The 20,398-nt window shown below is 46.0% G+C and overlaps 1 protein-coding gene across 8 annotated transcripts in view; it reads right to left on the bottom strand.

The window, feature by feature from the left end:
• ATP11B (ATPase phospholipid transporting 11B (putative)) overlaps nucleotides 1-16,399 on the bottom strand; it is an 88,487-nt gene extending 72,088 nt beyond the window's left edge. For 3 of the 8 annotated variants that reach the window (XM_072142727.1, XM_072142726.1, XM_072142728.1), the window contains exon 1: nucleotides 16,110-16,399. In XM_072142727.1, the coding sequence (XP_071998828.1) occupies nucleotides 16,110-16,160 (51 nt within the window). In that variant the 5' untranslated portion in view covers nucleotides 16,161-16,399. The remainder of the gene's footprint in view (nucleotides 1-16,109) is intronic. The other 5 variants (XM_072142725.1, XM_072142721.1, XM_072142729.1 and 2 more) reach the window with 3 other exon arrangements.
• Nucleotides 16,400-20,398: the final 3,999 nt, after the last annotated feature.

Below are 20,398 nucleotides of genomic sequence, written 5' to 3' on the forward strand. Positions count from 1 at the left end.
CTTCAATATGAGAGTATCCACATCCAAATCTGAGAATGGGTTTAGGAATCATAGCTCTGTAATGCATAGCCTCCTCTATTTCAAGGGACCAAAAGTAATTGGACAATGGACTCTAAGGGCTGCAATTAACTCTGAAGGTGTCTCCCTCGTTAACCTGTAATCAATTAAGTAGTTTAAAGGTCTGGGGTTGATTCCAGGTGTGTGGTTTTGCATTTGGAAGCTGTTGCTGTGACCAGACAACACGCGGTCAAAGGAACTCTCAATTGAGGTGAAGTAGCTTGGAGTATCAAAATCAACAGTCGGGTACATTCTGAGAAAAAAAAAGGAATTGACTGGTGAGCTTGGGAACTCAAAAAGGCCTGGGCGTCCACGGATGACAACAGTGGTGGATGATCGCCGCACACTTTCTTTGGTGAAGAAGAACCCGTTCACAACAACAACTGAAGTCCAGAACACTCTCAATGAAGTAGGTGTATCTGTCTCTAAGTCAACAGTAAAGAGAAGACTCCGTGAAAGTAAATACAAAGGGGTTCACATATAGATGCAAACCATTCATCAATTCCAAAAATAGACAGGCCAGAGTTAAATTTGCCGAAAAACACCTCAAGAAGCCAGCTCAGTTCTGGAAAAGGATTCTATGGACAGATGAGAAAAAGATCAACCTGTACCAGAATGATGGGAAGAAAAAAGTTTGGAGAAGAAAGGGAACGGCACCTGATCCAAGGCACACCACATCCTCTGTAAAACATGATGGAGGCAACGTGATGGCATGGGCATGCATGGCTTTCAATGGCACTGGGTCACTTGTGTTTATTGATGACATAACAGCAGACAAGAGTAGCCGGATGAATTCTGAAGTGTACCGGGATATACTTTCAGCCCAGAATCAGCCAAATTCTGCAAAATGAATCGGACGGCGCTTCAAGCATACAGCCAAAGCTACCCAGGAGTTCATGAGTGCAAAAAAGTGGAACATTCTGCAATGGCCAAGTCAATCACCAGATCTTAACCCAATTGAGCATGCATTTCACTTGCTCAAATCCAGACTTAAGACGGAAAGACCCACAAACAAGCAAGACCTGAAGGCTGCGGCTGTAAAGGCCTGGCAAAGCATTAAGGAGGAGGAAACCCAGCGTCCATGGGTTCCAGACTTAAGGCAGTGATTGCCTCCAAAGGATTCGCAACAAAATATTGAAAATAAAAATATTTTGTTTGGGTTATGTTTATTTGTCCAATTACTTTTGAGCTCCTAAAATGTGGAGTGTTTGTAAAGAAATGTGTACAATTCCTACATTTTCTATCAGATATTTTTGTTCAACCCTTCAAATTAAACGTTACAATCTGCACTTGAATTCTGTTGTAGAGGTTTCATTTCAAATCCAATGTGGTGGCAGGCAGAGCCCAACTCCGAAAATTGTGTCACTGTCCAAATATTTCTGGCCCTAACTGTATGGATGTAGCAGAGCTGTGTGTGCTGTGCGGCTGACAGGAATATTTTAATTGATGTAAAATATATTTTTCCTTTTTTGGAAGACTAAATCTAGGGTGCTTCTTATAGTTCGAAAAGTATGCATATATATATATAGTATATACATTCTCTCGTGTGCCCCTAATACCACATGTACAAATCACCAAAATGCTGCCCTAGGATTTTCAATCACTATATACACTCACCAGCCACTTTATTAGGTACACCTGTCCAACTGCTTGTTAACACTTAATTTCTAATCAGCCAATCACATGGCGGCAACTCAGTGCATTTAGGCATGTAGACATGGTCAAGACAATCTCCTGCAGTTCAAACCGAGCATCAGTATGGGGAAGAAAGGTGATTTGAGTGCCTTTGAACGTGGCATGGTTGTTGGTGCCAGAAGGGCTGGTCTGAGTATTTCAGAAACTGCTGATCTACTGGGATTTTCACGCACAACCATCTCTAGGGTTTACAGAGAATGGTCCGAAAAAGAAAAAACATCCAGTGAGCAGCAGTTCTGTGGGCGGAAATGCCTTGTTGATGCCACAGGTCAGAGGAGAATGGGCAGACTGGTTCGAGCTGATAGAAAGGCAACAGTGACTCAAATCGCCACCCGTTACAACCAAGGTAGGCAGAAGAGCATCTCTGAACGCACAGTATGTCGAACTTTGAGGCAGATGGGCTACAGCAGCAGAAGACCACACCGGGTGCCACTCCTTTCAGCTAAGAACAGGAAACTGAGGCTACAATTTGCACAAGCTCATCGAAATTGGACAGTAGAAGATTGGAAAAACGTTGCCTGGTCTGATGATGGTAGGGTCAGAATTTGGCATCAACAACATGAAAGCACGGATCCATCCTGCCTTGTATCAACGGTTCAGGCTGGTGGTGGTGGTGTCATGGTGTGGTGAATATTTTCTTGGCACTCTTTGGGCCCCTTGGTACCAATTGAGCATCGTTGCAACGCCACAGCCTACCTGAGTATTGTTGCTGACCATGTCCATCCCTTTATGACCACAATGTACCCAACATCTGATGGCTACTTTCAGCAGGAGTCACCAGATCTCAATCCAATAGAGCATCTTTGGGATGTGGTGGAACGGGAGATTCGCATCATGGATGTGCAGCCGACAAATCTGCGGCAACTGTGTGATGCCATCATGTCAATATGGACCAAAATCTCTGAGGAATGCTTCCGGCACCTTGTTGAATCTATGCCACGAAGAATTGAGGCAGTTCTGAAGGCAAAAGGGGGTCCAACCCGTTACTAGCATGGTGTACCTAATAAAGTGGCCGGTGAGTGTAGACTTAGAGACTGGTTCAAACAACAGAATGCTTAAAGAAATCACAAAGCCAAAAGAAAAATGTATTACATTGTGTAAATCAGAATAAGACATGATTTCTTACATGTTCCCATGGCACTTAAAGGAAATCTACCACTGCTATACAGTGGTTATGAGCAGCGCTAATCTTCACACTACTGCAGTGCTGCTGGTGAAGGAGGTGTAACGCTGAAGTCCAGAAACAGTGCGTTCATGAAGAATAAGACTTGAAACCCTTGGACACCCTATCTCTGGAGGGCCTGAGGGTAGCTTAGAACAGCTCGGGCGCTCCCTATATGCATAATTATGCACGCCTCTCGTAGCCCGAGCCAGCTCTCCTATGGAAGGGAGGAGCAGGGAAGAAGCACCCCTGGAGCTGAGAGAGGCGTGCATAATCATGCATATAGGGAGCGTCTGAGCTGATCTCCGTTACTCTCAGGCGCTGCTGGGCTACAGTGTCCAAAGGTTTCAAAATTCTTATTCTTGTAGGACGCACCGTTACTGGGTTTCAACATTATAGCTGCTTAACCTGCACCACCCCAGCAGTGTGCAAGTGAGCGCTGCTCATAACCACTGCCTAGCAGTGATAGATTTCCTTTAAGCACTTCAGGGCCAGGCCCTGTTGAGGTTTTCCCCATTTCCTATTTTGCAGTACCTACAAAACCAAAACTGCCAGTTTCGCATGAATTAATTTACATACTATTTATGTGTGTTATTTTATTATTTAAAATGACTACTAATTAGAATACTATATTTTTATTGGTACACTTATACCTACATATACCACAGTATAGCCATGAGACTACTTAAAATTAAATTTGTGTCTTTTTACAGTACAAACAATATAAACCACACAATTTTTTCTCTAGTGAACGTGACTAGTATGAATAGCTTACGTCAAAAATATGTTCCCCTAGCAAAAAAAAAAATGTGCAGATTAGACAGCCCTGTAATGGAATTTTAAAAATTTCTCTTTACAACCTGAAGTTTAGTTGCACACACAGCAATATGGTTGTGGTTTTTTAAGATCTGTACATATTTCCATTTTAACGGGCTTCTCCCAAGGTTAAAAAAACATGGCCATTTTCTTCCAAAAACTGTGCCACACCTGACCATGGTTAGTGTGTGGTATTGCAACAAAGCTCCATTAATTTTTATACAGCTGAGCTGCAGTACCTGCATTAACCATGGTCAGGTATGGCACGGTTTTTGGAAGAAAGTAGACGTATTTTCAGCCTCGGGAGTACCCCTTTAAGGGTATAAAGGAGTAAATATGCCCAAAGTCACCAATGGTATTGTAGTTACATTATCCAGTGGAGCAGTAAGAATTGAGCAGTGGAATCAACTACTCCATAAATCAACCATTTATTTTGGTTCAATGCACTTTTTATCACGTTCCCTTTCTTAGTGCCTATGCATTAACAATACACTTGACATTTCCCCTACAGAATGCTCTTATGAGATTTCAGGACAGCAGCCTCAGACTTCAAGCACTTCTTATGTAACAGAAGTGCAGTCTATAAAAAGGTTCTCTATTTTTTACCACCAGAATCCTTTTGGAGGGTGGCTGTACAATTCATATCTTGGATAAACAATACAGGCGATTATAACGGCACTGTATGACAGCTGCAGACCAATCTCAGGTGATGAAAAGTTCATCTGCACAGCATTTGGTTCATTCCAGAAAAGTTGGTGTGTCTGGACTCAACCAGGAAGTAAATGTTAACTCTACATAGGACAAATGCATCTTGAACATTACACTTACAATATGATACAGAGATCCAAACTCTATGCCATATATTAAATTTGTATTCCCAAGCTTTGAAGCCAAAACCAGGAGTGGATCATGAAGAAAACAAACAGATGTTTTATTTTCTAACCCGCCAATGTTTTTGGCTTCTAAAATCACATTAAAAAACCTGAGCATAAAAATGAAGCCTCACAATGCTGCACAGCGGTCCATATTTGATTTGCAGTATAGGTCATATAAGAAAAAAGTGAATTAGTCTCACCGGTAATTCTGTTTCCATAAGTCCACCATGACGGCACCTGGAGGTTGCACCTTGACCTTTGGTAGGGACAGGAAGTTGCGAAAGATATAAGGCCCCTCCTCTGCCGCTGTTCCCCAGTGTCTTCCAAATAACCACCGGGGTTCCAGTAGAGAGCTAGAAGATATTAGCCAGACATCATTAATAACACAGGGCAGGGTAAATATAGCCGTCATGGTGGACTTATGGAAACAGAATTACCGGTGAGACTAATTCACTTTTTCCATTACGTCCCCCATGACGGCACCTGGAGACTTACCAGATAAATAGATTAGGGAGGGACCACAGCCTGGAGAACTTTCCGTCCAAAACTCAAATCATGGCTAGAAGGTAGATCCAGGCGGTAATGTTTTGGGAATGTCGATGTACTTGACCACGTAGCTGCCTTGCAGATCTGGGAGATGGATGCTCCCCGTTTCTCTGCCCAGGAAGTAGCCATAGCTCTGGTAGAGTGGGCTGTTATGTTTTTTGAGAGACTCACATCTTGTAGCTGGTAGGATTTAGAGATGGTTTGTTTTATCCACCTAGCAATGGTGGAACTTGATGATTTCTCTCCTTTATTTTTTCCCCCAAACTGAATAAAGAGGTTTCTGCACTTTCTGAAAGATTTGGTTCTGTCTAGATAGATTATGACAGCTCTTCTGACATCAAGGGTATGCCAGAGTGCTTCCTTCTCATTCTTTGGGTTGTTACAGAAAGATGGTAAAACGATTTCCTGACTTCTATGGAAGTCTGAGACTACTTTTGGGAGGAAAGACGTATCTAATTTTAGTACTATCTTGTCTTCCGAGATGATCAGGAAGGGTTCCTTGGAGGATAGGGCCTGCAGTTCTCCAATTCTCCTGGCGGATGTTATGGCCACAAGGAAGGAGGTTTTGAGAGATAGGTCTTTCAGGCTGCATTCCGAGAGTGGTTCGAACGGAGGCTTCATAAGGGAGTCTAGGACTAGTGATAAGTTCCATTTTGGTATCTCTGATCGGATTGTAGGTCGCAGTCTTAAGACTGCTTTCATGAACATCTTCACCCACTTGTGCTCTGCTAATGGGAAGTCAAAACAGGCGCTTAAGGCCGAAATTTGGACCTTAAGGGTGTTAGGTCTTAATCCTTTAGAAAACCCATCCTGTAAAAAATCCAGAATTTTAATGATATCCGGTTTGCCCGGAATCGGGGAAAGGTCCCCGCACCAGGATATATACTTTTTCCAGATCTTGTAGTATATTTTGTTGGTGATTGGTTTCCTGCTTGCTATTAGGGTCTGTATGACCTGGTGAGAAATTCCCTTAGCTAGGAGCAATTCCCTTTCAGGAGCCAGGCCGCTAGGTTCAGAAACTTCGGGTCTGGGTAAAGAAGAGGGCCCTGGTGTAGCAGGTCCCTTCTGTAGGGAAGGAAGATGGGTCCTGAGATTGCTAGTTTCAAGAGAAGTGGGAACCAAGGTTTCTTCGGCCAGAATGGTGCTACTAGGATCACTGTTGTCCGACTCGATAGAATTTTTTGTAAGGTTCTGGAGATTAGGGGAAATGGAGGAAAAGCATATGCTAGATTTGTCCCCCATGATTGGCTTAGGGCATCCAGTCCCATAGGGTTGTCCTTGGGTGAGATGGAAAAAAATACCTCTGTTTGAGTATTCTTTTTTGAGGCAAACAGATCTACCAATGGAGAGCCCCATTTCTGGGTTAGAGAAAGAAAAACTTCCCTGTTCAGGGACCATTCGTGTGGGTCTATCTTTTCTCTGCTCAAGAAGTCCGCTGACTGATTCTCTGACCCTTTTAGGAATACCGCTGTTAAGGAATCTAGGTGATTTTCTGCCCAGGAGAAGATCTTCTTGGTGACCTCCATCAGGTCCGAGGATCTTGTGCCCCCTTGACGACGTAGATAGGCCACAGTGGTCACATTGTCTGAGAGGATCCTGATATTCTTTACCTGGGTTTTGGGAAGTCTTTTTAGTGTTTCCCATACTGCCGATAATTCCCTTAGGTTTGAGGATTGTCTTCTCATCCAAGGGGACCATGACCCCTGAAGGTAACGGTCTGGAAGAACAGCTCCCCATCCTGAGGAACTGGCGTCTGTTTGGATGATCAGGACTGGAGTTGGATTCCATGGTATTCCCTTTTCTAGATGCTGTTGGTATTTCCACCAGTTTAGAGAATTTTTGACTTCCAGGGGAATGACCTTCTTGAAGTCTAAATGATCCAGGTTCTTGTCCCAAATTTTTAGTGTCCACGCCTGTAGTGTTCTTACATGGAACTGGCTCCATGATACACAGTTTATGCAAGCTGTTAAGTGACCTAGCAGTCTCATGGCTGAACGGACGCTGCATGATTTTTTCCTCTGGAATTTGTCTATGAAGGAGGTAAGGGATTCTCTCTTGTCTTGTGGAAGAAAAGAAGTTTGGCGTCTGGAATCTAACATTACTCCTAAAAATCTTGTCTCCCTCTGGGGGTCTAGATGGGACTTTTGGAAATTTATAATCCAGCCCAGATTCTGCAGGGTTCGTATCGTCCGATCTCTGTGATTGAGAAGAGTCGGGGTCGAGTCTGCCACTATGAGGAGGTCGTCCAGATATGGAATAATTGAGATTCCTTCTTTCCTCAAAAATGCCGTCACTTCTGCCATGACCTTTGTGAAGGTCCTGGGGGCTGATGAAATTCCGAAGGGCAGGGCTCTGAATTGGAAGTGGCAGACCTTCCCTTGAGGTGATTCCACTGCGAATCTTAGGAATTTCTGATGATTCTTGTGTATGGGGACATGATAGTAGGCGTCCTTTAGGTCGATAGTGCACATTTGTGCGCCTGGAGGAATTAGTGGGGTGGCTGTCCTTACTGATTCCATCTTGAAATATTTGTATTTTATGTTCTTGTTTAGCCGCCTGAGGTTTATAATAAGTCGAAGGGTCCCATTTGGCTTTTTCACAAGAAATAAGGGGGAGTAGAAGCCCTTCTTTTCTTCTTCTTTGGGAACTGTAACAATTACCTTCATTGTTAACAATTCTTGAAGATTCTTCCATAGCTGTATTGTCATTCTCCGAGATGTTAGGTTGGAGATAAGAAATTTTTGTTGTGGAGGGGAGCTGAATTCTATCTGGTAACCTGATTTGATGATACTCAGGATCCACTTGTTTGATGTGATCGTTTCCCATCTGTGGAAAAAGAAAAGAAGACGCCCCCCTACCTGGTAGTCACTGTTTTTTTGATTGATGTGGAAGGTTGGAGAATAGATATCCTCGGCCTCTTCCACCTTTGTTGAAGGACCAGCGGCCCTGTTTTCCTCTGCCTCTGGAGTCTTTAGAATCCTTGGGATTCCGAAAGGAATAGTTTTTCTGGGGTTTCTTAATTTCCGGAAAACCTTTCTTTTTATCAGAGGCTTTTTCCAGAAGAGTATCCAGTTCAGCGCCGAACATGAAGTCTCCTGTGAATGGGATGTTGCAGAGCTTCGTCTTGGATTTTACATCCCCTCCCCACTGTCTAAGCCAAATAGCCCTACGGACTGAATTAGATAGAGCCCCTTCTTTTGCTGACAGTCTGATGTTTTCAGCTGAAGCATCAGCAAGAAAGCCTGTCGCTGAACGCAGCAGCGGTATTGTTTGTAGAAGGAGATCCTTGTCTGCATCTGTTTTAAGGTGGTCTTCCAATTCACCTAACCAAAAGAACAGAGTTCTTGCTACCGAGGTAGCAGCTATGTTAGACTTGAGGCCGAGCATGGAAGATTCCCAAACTCTACGGAGTAGGGCATCAGCCTTTCTGTCCATGGGGTCTCTTAATTGGGAAGAGTCCTCAAATGGCAGGTCCGTTTTTTTCACCACCTTAGACACTTGGATGTCTACCTTGGGGGGGCTGTCCCAGGTTTCTGTCTCTTTGGGGTCAAAGAGTAACCTGTTCCTGAACTCTTTAGTGATGTTTGCCCGCCCCTCAGGATTCTTCCATTCCTCCTGGACAATATCTTTTAGGGTCTGATTTATGGGGAAAACCCTTTTCCTTTTGGATTTTAACCCCCCAAACAATTCGTCTTGGATGGATTTTGGCTCTACCACCTCTTCTACGTTAAGCGTATTACGTACAGCTTTAAGGAGGTTATCCAGTTCCTCATTAGAAAAAAGGTATTTTGAGGTTCCTTTATCCTCGGACACCGAGGAGACATCATCAAGCGAGTCCTTCCAAGAATAGGTAGGAGCCGCAGAGTATTTATCATAGTCCGAATCAGTGTCCTGGGATCTAAGTTTTTTAGGAGCTGGCTCTTGATATAAATCCGGATCCTGGACCAGTTCAGGTTCGGGATTTGGCTCAGGGCCCAGTCCCGGTATCGGTCGGTTTAAATTGGTAAACATCATAAGAGAGGATTGGAATTCCTCCCGCATGGCCGCTTTAAGCTCATTTAACATTGATTCCTTTTCCTGTTGTAGGGCCCTGGCTAGGCATTCAGAGCATAGTGATTTTGGATACAAATCTGATAATCTTATGTTACAGGAAAGACATCTTTTTGATTTAGTAACACATTTTCCTTTTTTGGGGTCCTTGTCTTTCTTCTCCTTGTCCTTAGGTCTAGAAGAGTCGTCCTAGGACAAGGAGACAGACTATATTAGAATCTAAACAATAATGCACACCAAATTTTTTTCCCTTTTAAGTAAAGTTTTTTGGTTGTACTCACGGTACCCGGGACAATGGGGGAAGAACCAAGGTCGTCCGCCATAGTAAAGGATATTTTCCACAGCTTCAGTAGTGAACTCGTTGGTGGTATAGAGGCTGACACAAAGCAGGAAGCACTTTTAAACTTCCCGCCACCTTCTAAGCCAATCAGATGGCTTCTTTAAGAGTCACGTGACCCAACCCGGAAGTCGGGCGCACTGCGCATGCGCGAATCGGCCGGCGATACACGGCCGTCGCGCAGTACGCACCGGCGTACAGGAGGCAGTAGCTGTGGGAGGTAGCGCCCGGAAGCCGGGGGGCACCTCATCCAGGGTCCGGAGACCCATGCTCCCCTCGGCTTCAGCTCCAGGCCGCAGGAGGAGGGGAGCCAGGACACGTCCCGCAAGACGTCCAGCCAGGAAGGGAGGTACAGCCCCCGCTCGCGGCCCGTCCTGGGGGGGTTTCTAATTTCATCCCTCCCCCCCCCCCCCCAAGGGGAGAGACGAGGTCTCGCAACCCTGACCCTTGGTAGGGACAGGAATACACTGGGGAACAGCGGCAGAGGAGGGGCCTTATATCTTTCGCAACTTCCTGTCCCTACCAAAGGTCAAGGTGCAACCTCCAGGTGCCGTCATGGGGGACGTAATGGAAATAATGACTTCTACCATGGGCAACAAGCCATAAATTCTACCGGAACGGTGGAAAGCATCCCTGAACCACTAAATGAAATGTGCATTAACGCATGAAGATGTTTTAAAGTAGATCTATTAGACTGAAGTGTTTTTCTTCCATCTAGACCAGTGGTGGCGAACCTGTGGCACTCGCAGCCCTTTCTGTGAACACCCAGGCCTTCAACCAAACACAGAGTTTGCCAGCAAGGCTTTCTCCTGTGATCCAATACAGCCCAGGACGCACCATGATCAGCACTATTCTTAAGTAACATCCTTGGCTGCCAGGACTACAGGAGGAGCGGGAAGGGCTGGATAGAGATGGATTGTCATTTGAGCTCCTGCTCTCGGTCCCCTGATTCTTCCTCTTCAGGGGACCCTGGAGGGAAGCTACAATCCAAATTCCTCCATCTTTCTATTGTATTGGTGAACTCTGGACACCAATTCAATTAAAACCTGTGATACAGCAGGGATCAATAAGTTACTGCTTAAATTTTCATGTTGGCACTTTGCGACGTACAAAGATTTTGGTTGTAGCTTGGGCACTGTCTCCAAAAGGTTCGCCATCACTGATCTAGACTATTTATAACATATACACACAAGTCATACATACATTATATATGTCACCTTTTCAGCTTCAGAAAGGAGGTCATTGCACCTCTGTTCCCAAGAGAGGTGCAGGTCCCAGAGGTAGGACCCGTATGTATCATCTATTTAGGACATAGGTCACTGCCTACCTAAACTGGCACGAGCATGTGCAGCAACAAGTAATAACCTTTTCTACGGTGCTCATCATAAAAGTAATACTAAAAAGTTATAAACTTATAAATCCTTAGACTGGCAGATGTAAACCTAGTCACTGGGCAGGGAGCTGCTTCATCCAGGCCTGGTGGTACAAACCCTTTAAGCTGCATCTTGCCCGGACCGCCCTGCTTGCTCCATAGGCTCCTGCCCCCTCATGAATACACCGGACCGCTTTGAGAGTGGTCCGGTGTTTGCATTGTATACCGTTCCGATAACGCTATCATTCTAACACTGCTGCGTTTGTTTTCGCAACAGTGCCTAATTTCTTGGTTACAGGTCCGCTTTAAAGATCATCTACCACCAGGATGAAATATTGTAAACCAAGCACATTGACACACTAGTGTGTGCCCACTCTGGCAGAATCGGCTATTCTTTTAGCTTCTTATGCCTTGTTTAAAAAAAAAAAAAAAAAAGGCTTTTCTAATTATGCAAATGAGCCTTACGGCTCCAGGCTGCATATGTGTTAACCCCTTCCCGCCACAGCCCTTTTTCGATTTTGCGTTTTCATTTTTCACTCCCCACATTCAAAAATCTGTAACTTTTTTATTTTTCTATGTACAGAGCTGTGTGATGGCTTATTTTATGCGTAACAAATTACACTTCAAAATGGTATTTAATATTTCATGCCGTGTACCGGGAAAAAAATTCCAAATGCAGTGAAATTGGTAAAAAAACGCATTTGTGCCGTATTCTTGTGGGCTTGGATTTTACAGATTTCACTGTGCACCCCAAATGACATGTCTACTTTATTCTTTGGGTCGGTACGATTACGGGGATACCAAATTTGTATAGGTTTTTTTAATGTTTTCATACATTTAAAAAAATTAAAACCTCTTGTACAAAATTTTTTGTGGGGATTTTGCCATCTTCTGGGGCTAATAGATTTTGCCATCTTCTGGACCTTTTGGTCACTTTTTATAGAATTTAAAAAAAAAATTTTTAAATGGCAAAAAAGTGCCATTTCCGACTTTTCCGTTACGGGGTTAAACGCAGTGAAAAACCGTTATCATATTTTGATAGATCGGGCATTTTCATACTACAGTACAGTATGGCAGTTTATGGGGATTTTACTACTCATACATTACCATGTGCTCACAGCACATGGTAATGAATGGGTTAACCCGAAGTAGCTTCGGGTCTTCGTGAGACCCGAAGCTACCATGGCGACAGATCGCCGTTCCCCGATGACGTCATGGGGAGCAACGATCCACGGAAAGATGGCGGCGCCTGTGCAACGCCATCTTTTTGATGCCGCCGTAACCTTTGCCGGCGGCGATCAGCGGTAAAACACCCGCAATCGGTGCCGGCACCGATCGCGGGTGTTACCGGTAAGCCTTTGCTGCAATATGCAGCAAAGACTTACTGGCTATGGAGAGGGCTTGGCCCGCGAGCCCTCTCCATGTACCAGGACCCGACATGTGACGTACTAATACGTCACATGTCGGTAAGGGGTTAATATATGCTCATTTGCTTATTTTTTTAAACCTTTCTTCTTAGGAACAAGGGATTTATATATGCCTCAATAGTATTTATTCACAGTATTACAAGTTTTGCTCCTCTAGAGTCTACATAACCTATAATACCCCTATAATACCCTCTAGAGTCTAGAATACCAGGTAATTTCTGCACAATATAACGTACTTTGTTCCAGAACCTGTATGTATCTTAGTAGAGTACTATTCTTGCAATAGCTGCATTATCCAGGCTGCAGGGATGATCCGTGTCGCCTGCAGTCATATCCACTTGCTCTTTTGGCTCCAACTAGACTACACCATATGCACGTAGTCATAATCCCATTGTCTGTCACTCATTACAGTGCTTTAAACCTATTTGGAGGAATCAAAGTCTGTCTACTGAATGAATGTGGCAGATTAAACAAGCAGAATATTAATCGCTACAATAAATCAACGCTATGTGTTATAATATATATAATGATGATATGATATTATAATGTACAAGATAATTAATACAAAAACAACAATTACAAAATAAAGTTGCCTTACATTGTTTGAGCCAGTTACCAACCAAGTTCCAGCAACAAATTACAAATTTCCAATAGGTTCTTAAGACGCTTACACCAACAATAAATGTGCCTTGTAGTTTTAATCAATTACAGAACCCATAAGCCAAAAGAAACTAAGCAAATAGTAATTCAATGGCCACAACTTTTAAGGAATAAGTTGCAACTCCAGGGATACGGCTGACTGGCCATACAGTATAATATCCTACAGTACATAGTGCAGCTGTGGCTCTCCACACCTTATGGCAGTACAGCGCCTGCAATTGCTGTGAATCTGCATGGCAATAAGCTCCAAATAAAATCTCTATAGCTTCATATAGCAGCAATGCTTTCTTAAGTGTCTAAAGTTTGCATATATACATTCAGAAGGTTATCAAGCAGAGGGGTAACCAGAAAGGAATAAGAGTTTAGGGTCAGAAAACAGCTCCATATGCCAAAAGCCATGTAGCAGTATGTGTCACAGTCCCTGGGTTTTGTACTGCCTAAAAGAATAAACTTTTACTTACCTCTGCGGTCTCTCTGGGCCATGCCACTGTTTCTTTACAGGGGCATGGAAACTGCGCTCAGACCAGCTTTCAGCTGGCCGAGGTGGCTGGTCATGGCCACCCATCCCCATGTATCATCACCCGTAAACAAACAGGGACATGGCGGAGGTAAGTACAAGTTAATTTTTTCTTTTAGACAGCCCCCCCACCCCCGGCCACATATTTGTTTTTCATAGGTCTCAGACAAACCCTTTAAGTCGGGGATAAATAAGTACTACTAATGTATTAAATCTATCAGTAGGGAAATCTATCAGCAGCTTAGAAGATGTCTTCCCATAAACAACAGACACTCTTCACATTCCTGTGTATAGAGATAAAGTACGTGTTGGCCGGGGGCTCGTTCCATTTCTTTCTAAGGGACTTCTGTATTGGCTTATAGGACACTGAACAAGAAGTCCAACTGAAGTGAATGGATCGCAGCATGAATGAAGCATGTGCACCTCAACACATCATTCTGAAAATGACTCAGTCCACCAGGCTCCCGACCCAGTGATCAGACATCTTTCCCATTTCTCTGTAGATTGAGAATTTGTGTCTTTTTAGAGAAAAACTTGATAGTTCCACATTTTGAAACAAATTAAAAGATGAACTGGTGCGACTTGAGTTGTTTTTTTATACATTGCTCACACTCCTTTGCTTTAATTTATGAAGTATGACACTAAGACAACTGTTTTCTGTACCTTCCCCTGTAAGTTATCAAAAATCTGTGGCTCACAGGACATATGGATGCTACACAGTATATTTCAGGTACTTATTTTAGAAGGGAAATTTAAAAACATTGTAGTTAAGATATAATTTCCAGCTCACATACACTTTGCTGGTTGAAATTAACCACATAAACAATCTCTACTTATTAGAAAGGTCCCTTGACAATTAACTGAATATTAAAGTGCCCTGATGGAACCACAGCAATAAGCTATAATATGTGGTGTACGCTGGACAGGATCACACAATTACCAAATGGCTTCAGCATAGAGAAAATAAAGCAGAACACAGTTGCCATTCAAGTCAATGAGCTGCATGAGAAATACATGACCAACTCTCCTGAGTGGAAGCACTCCTTGTAGCTGCTCTCCACTATAACCCAGAGATAAGTTTCCTTTGTACAATGCAGTCAGATAAACCCGCTTCCTGTAGTCCATTGCTCCGCCCACTCTATACATTGGCATCCTAGCCGTGCCTCCTAATTGCAACATCCTTCTCCAGCTATCCAGAGATCTTGCACAACTCCCAGAATGTCAAAGTGGCGCATGCATGATGTGGATGTGAAGCCTGCACAGAATGCACAGTGCTAACACCGAGATCACAGGCGCTCTGCGCATGCGCTAGTTCTCCAGATAACTGGAGCTGGGACGCCAGATGCACGGAGTGGACGGGGTTACCTGGCTGCAGGAGGTGGGGTTACCTGGCATGTCAACCTGATTGTCCAACACTGCACAACATGGGGTATGCCCCGTACTAATTTATACTACTAGGTATACACATTGCAGAATACATTATACCCCAGGGTGTACACTTGATATACATTACACTACATAGTATGCACAACACACGTCATACTACATGGTGTACACGTAATACTACATGGTATACACTTAATACTACATGGTGTACACATTACAGCACATGGTATACACGTAATACTACATGGTGTACACATTACAGCGCCCGGGCCATACTACACGGTGTACACGTCAAACTACACGGTGCACATGTCACAGCATCTGGTGTGCGCGTCATTCTCCATGGTGTACACAATACAGTACACGCGTCACACTACACGGTGCCCACAGTACAGTACATCGTGCACACGGTACAATACGCGGTGCACATGTCATACTACACGGTGCACATAGTACAGTACATGGTACAGTACACGGCGCACGCGGTACAGTACACGGCGCACGCGGTACAGTACACGGCGCACGCGGTACAGTACACGGCGCACGCGGTACAGTACACGGCGCACGCGGTACACGCAGTACAGCACACGCGGTACAGTACACGGCGCACGCGGTACACGCAGTACAGCACGCGGTACAGTACACGGCGCACGCGGCACACACAGTACAGCACGCGGTACAGTACACGGCGCACGCAGTACGGTACAGCACACGGTACAGTACACGGCGCACGCAGTACGGTACAGCACACGGTACAGTACGCGGCGCACGTGGTACAGTACAGCACGCAGTACAGAGCGCACACAGTACAGCACACGGTGTACACGGTACACACAGTACAGCACACGGTGTACACAGTACAATACACGGTGCACTCACATGCCCAGGCAGTAAATCCTCTTAGTGGCAGGCTGTAGTCCCGGGCAGGGCCGCACTGGTGCCATCACTACAGGCTTGTGTCATGTACAGTTCATCAAGTGCTACCACACAAAGTTGTACAAGTCTCCCTCCTGCTTTCCTGTGCAGCCATTGCAGTGTGAACCCCTCTCACAACTTCACCTCAGGACTGCGGAGCAACAATAACAATATCCAGGAAATAAGTTGTCAGTGGAAACTGAGATTGCGGCCTACACACATCCCCGGGCTGTCCTGAAGCGCTGCCCGAGATCCCTGCGCTGAGAGTGACGGGACGAGAGACAAGATACGTACCAACTGCTGCCAGACCCAGCGCACCAGAAAGCAGTCCCTCCAGGAATCCATCGCCGGGCGGCGCCCAGTATCACCGCCACAGCATGGCCACTGGGGACAAGACGCTGACTTTGGCGGTGACTCCCCCGCTGTGAAACCGGCCCCGTCAGTCTTCTCCCTCCGCGGTGCGCGTCCGCGACAGCAGCATAGGACGCCGGGGCCGCGCACTGGGGCTGAAGCTCAGACTGCTGGAGCCCGCCCTATGGCTGCGACGTCACTTCACTGACTGGGCGACGTGTGAGGCGCGGGGCAGCCCGCTGCTGCTAGTCTACTAGTCTGCTGCTGCCGGCTGTGCTGCGGCCCGTGTCTGAGGCAGCTCCGGGGTACATGGCGCATCCTCCCTGCAGGGCTCCCTGGAGTCACCGCCCGGCACTTGGGGAATTTCCTCTTCCAGCTGTAACCAGGCTGCAGCACTATACAGCTACAGTGTCACCTGCCGGACACCTCCTGACCCTGACAACTTTACTGTAACCTTTACTGGTTGTGTTATTAGCCTGAGCAATTCTTTCAATTTTGATATGTACATATAAAACCGACATAACAGCATAAAGCATTGCACACAGATCACAATGTCTTGTGTTCTCTGTCAAAGACATTTAGCAGTAAATTCATTTATTTTCCCACATCACACGGAGGAGCAGGGAACATGTAATAAGTGGTAGAAACCCAAGTAAACCAGTTACATGCAGTCTATAGCTAGCCTGTGCTGTCCAGTTACATGCAGTCTATAGCTAGCCTGTGCTGTCCAGTTACATGCAGTCTATAGCTAGCCTGTGCTGTCCAGTTACATGCAGTCTATAGCTAGCCTGTGCTGTCCAGTTACATGCAGTCTATAGCTAGCCTGTGCTGTGTGAACACTAAGGGTTAATAGCTTATCTGGACAGAGCTGATATTGCTGAGGACCAGGTAGGGCAGTGGTGGCAAACCTATGGCACTGCTGCCAGAGATGGCGGTCGGAGGCATCTCTGTGGGCACACGGGCTGTCTCCCAGGCAAACAGAGTTTGCCAGACATGGCATCTTCCTGCAGTCTCAGGCAGTCCAAATAGTGCCCTGATATTTTAAAGTGACCCATCCTGTGCTGCATGGTCCTGTCCGAAGAATAAAAAGGCTCAAAGATTCTGGTAGCAATAAGTTTGTTTCTGCCTAAATTGCCATGTTGGCACTTGGGGAAAAGCTAATGGGCCCATTGGGCACTCGATCTCTGAAAGGTTCGCCATCACTGAGGTAGGGGATGGGATCAGCATAAAGTGCAGAGAGACAGAGAAAGTTCTGTAGTATCACACACTGGGAGGGTGGGACTGATAAGGAACGCAAAATCTTGTACCTCACTATTCTGTGCAGGATACATCTGTATTCACGGCCTTGGACACATCCAGCACTGCTACATACACTAATAGAGCTCTGTCACATGACCTCCTCCTCTGTGAGCAGGGAGCAGCAGCCACTTCCCTGTGTAGCGTCTCTCCACAGGAGGTCTGGAACTTAAAAACTGTAGTGGGGTAGACCTTTACGTCCCCATGGATGCACAGGACACCAGTTGTCCGCCCTGTGACTGTCTTGGGGTCTATGAGGGACCCATTAACCAAGGGACCCGACCAAGGCCAACACTGGATGCCCTGCCACAGTCACCCGGCACAGGTGGCGCTCATTAGCAGAGTCGAGGCTAGTAGCTGTGTAGACTGGGGCAGCATAGAAATAAACCCTTCTGGCAGAACTGCAGTCCATGGGCTCTGAGGAATTGGGGCAATGGGCTGCTATATGACCTAGCTCATGGCAGGTCCAACAGGTGGGAGCCTCCCCCCTTCTCCTCCCCTGGGGTACCTCTCGGACATGGGTAGTTTTTTTAGCCTGAGGACTCATAGGAGACATGACCTTCCATGCCTTAGGGCCTGCCCTGGTATAAGGGGCTCCCTTTTTTAGGGACTGGGTAGCACAAACTCTCTCCACCATCCCCACCAGTGCCCCGGCATCAGACGGGTCCCCATGTCCCACCCATTCCTGGATCTCACCCGGCAAGGCCCTCAGGAAATGGTCCAAAACAACTTTCTCCACAAACTGGGCTGGGTTTGATGTCTCCGGCTGGAGCCACTTGCGGACCAAGTGAATCAGCTGGTGCATCTGCCCCCTCGGTGGTAGTGCCTCCTGGTAACTCCAGCTGTGCACTATTTAGTGCGTAGATGCAGATCCACTCCTACTCGGGCCAAGATCTCTGCCTTTACCTTGGGGTAGTCCCGGGCTTCCTCCTCGATCAGATCATAGTATGCCTGCTGGGGATCAGCGACGAGGAATGGGGTCAACACCAATCCTCTCAAACCCTGTCAGATAGGCCTCCACATCGTCCTCTGCTGTCATCTTTGTCATGGCTTTGCGGACCTCTTTCCTGGGGTCTTTCACAGTCATTGCTGGGACAGTCCTTTGCTGAACGGTTGCCAGGGCTGTCACCTGCTGGAACAACAATCTGTTTGTTTCCTGCTGCTGCAAGTTGGCTTGTTGCTGCGCAGCAATTGCCCTCTTATGCCTTTCCTGCTGCTGCACATTGGAATGGACAAGCTGCTTTATTAACTCTTCCATGAGTGTGGCTTGCAGCTTCATTGCTGTGAACATCCAGGACATGCAACTAGTGTGTACTTCACTGCACTTTGCCCGCATCCTCCACCATGTGTGGGGAATTGCTCTGGTAGATGCCTTGTAGCAGTGCAGGAAGCAGGGAAACACGCAGAGTTAAAGTGCAAAAATCAAGTGTTTATTTACACTTCTTTGTCAAAACACAAATTCAGCCTTGGCTTAGGCACATACAAAATACAAAATAAACCCTGCTCGGCTGGGCACTGCCTAATACAATAACAGCACCTAACTATACATGTACCAGGCTGAATTTCAGGATACACTAAGTTACCTTTGCTGTGTGAACACGGTTCAGCCTTCAGCTCTCCAGGTAGTGCCTCACCTACTGCTTTTGTCCTGCAGTCTAAATCTGGCTCTAACGAGGTCTGTGACCCGCACCTGTGGGCTATACAGAAACCCAGGACCGAATCCCGGATGGAGTAGGAGTCCCACTAACAGCCTACCCCTTCTCCATAATAAGCTGGCCCAGTACATTACAAAGGTGTCTATGCTAGCTAGGCCAACATAGACCAAACAGACTATTCCTGCTTACCACATGTCTGCATTAACCCTTGGCATACTGCAGACAAATCCAGGACTTTTACCATATACTTTTTACCTGCCTGTAGGGCAGATAGCGGTTCTCCCGCTTGACACCTCTCACTTTCTCACAGTATACATACCGCAAACAAACCTTAATAGAAGTGGTTATGAACTAACTGTTATTCCTTGGTGGATTTTTTATAAATTTTTTTATGGATACATTTTCCAATAATCTTACTCCTGAGGAAGTCATCCTGCAGGATGATAGGCGTGGGAAGCCCCCCACCAACATTCACACTTACCATCCCGCCTGTACAGTGTCGGACTGGAATACCTTGGGCCCACCAGAGAAAATTTTGGGGGGGGGCCCACCCTTCATGTAACAAGAAATACTACCAGACTTCTCCTAATTGAATTGTAAAACACATTCTGGCAGATTTATTAGAAGCATCAAACATTAGATACAGAGGCAGAACCGAGGTCCATACATAACTGTAGCATTCAGGCAAGCTCGCAACCATATACACGTCCCCACAATGGAAGTGTGAATGCAACCTAACTGTGTATTATATTACTGTGTACTGTGGCTCCATGTATGGCTGTACGGCGACTGTAGCTCCATGTATGGCTGTGTACTGCGGCTGTAGCTCCATGTATGGCTGTGTACTGCGGCTGTAGCTCCATGTATGGCCGTGTACTGCGGCTGTAGCTCCATGTATGGCCGTGTACTGCGGCGGCTGTAGCTCCATGTATGGCCGTGTACTGCGGCTGTAGCTCCATGTATGGCTGTGTACTGTGGCTGTAGTTCCATGTATGGCTGTGTACTGTGGCTGTAGCTCCATGTATGGCCGTGTACTGTGGCTGTAGCTCCATGTATGGCTGTGTACTGCGGCTGTGTACTGCTGCTGTAGCTTCATGTATGGCTGTGTACTGCTGCTGTAGCACCATGTATGGCTGTGTACTGCGGCTGTAGCTCCATGTATGGCTGTGTACTGCTGCTGTAGCTTCAGGTATGGCTGTGTACTGAGGTTGTAGCACCATGTATGGCTGTGTACTGCGGCTGTAGCTTCAGGTATGGCTGTGTACTGAGGTTGTAGCACCA

The sequence above is a fragment of the Engystomops pustulosus genome, chromosome 3 (genome assembly GCF_040894005.1).
Source record: "Engystomops pustulosus chromosome 3, aEngPut4.maternal, whole genome shotgun sequence".
Lineage (NCBI taxonomy): Eukaryota > Metazoa > Chordata > Amphibia > Anura > Leptodactylidae > Engystomops > Engystomops pustulosus.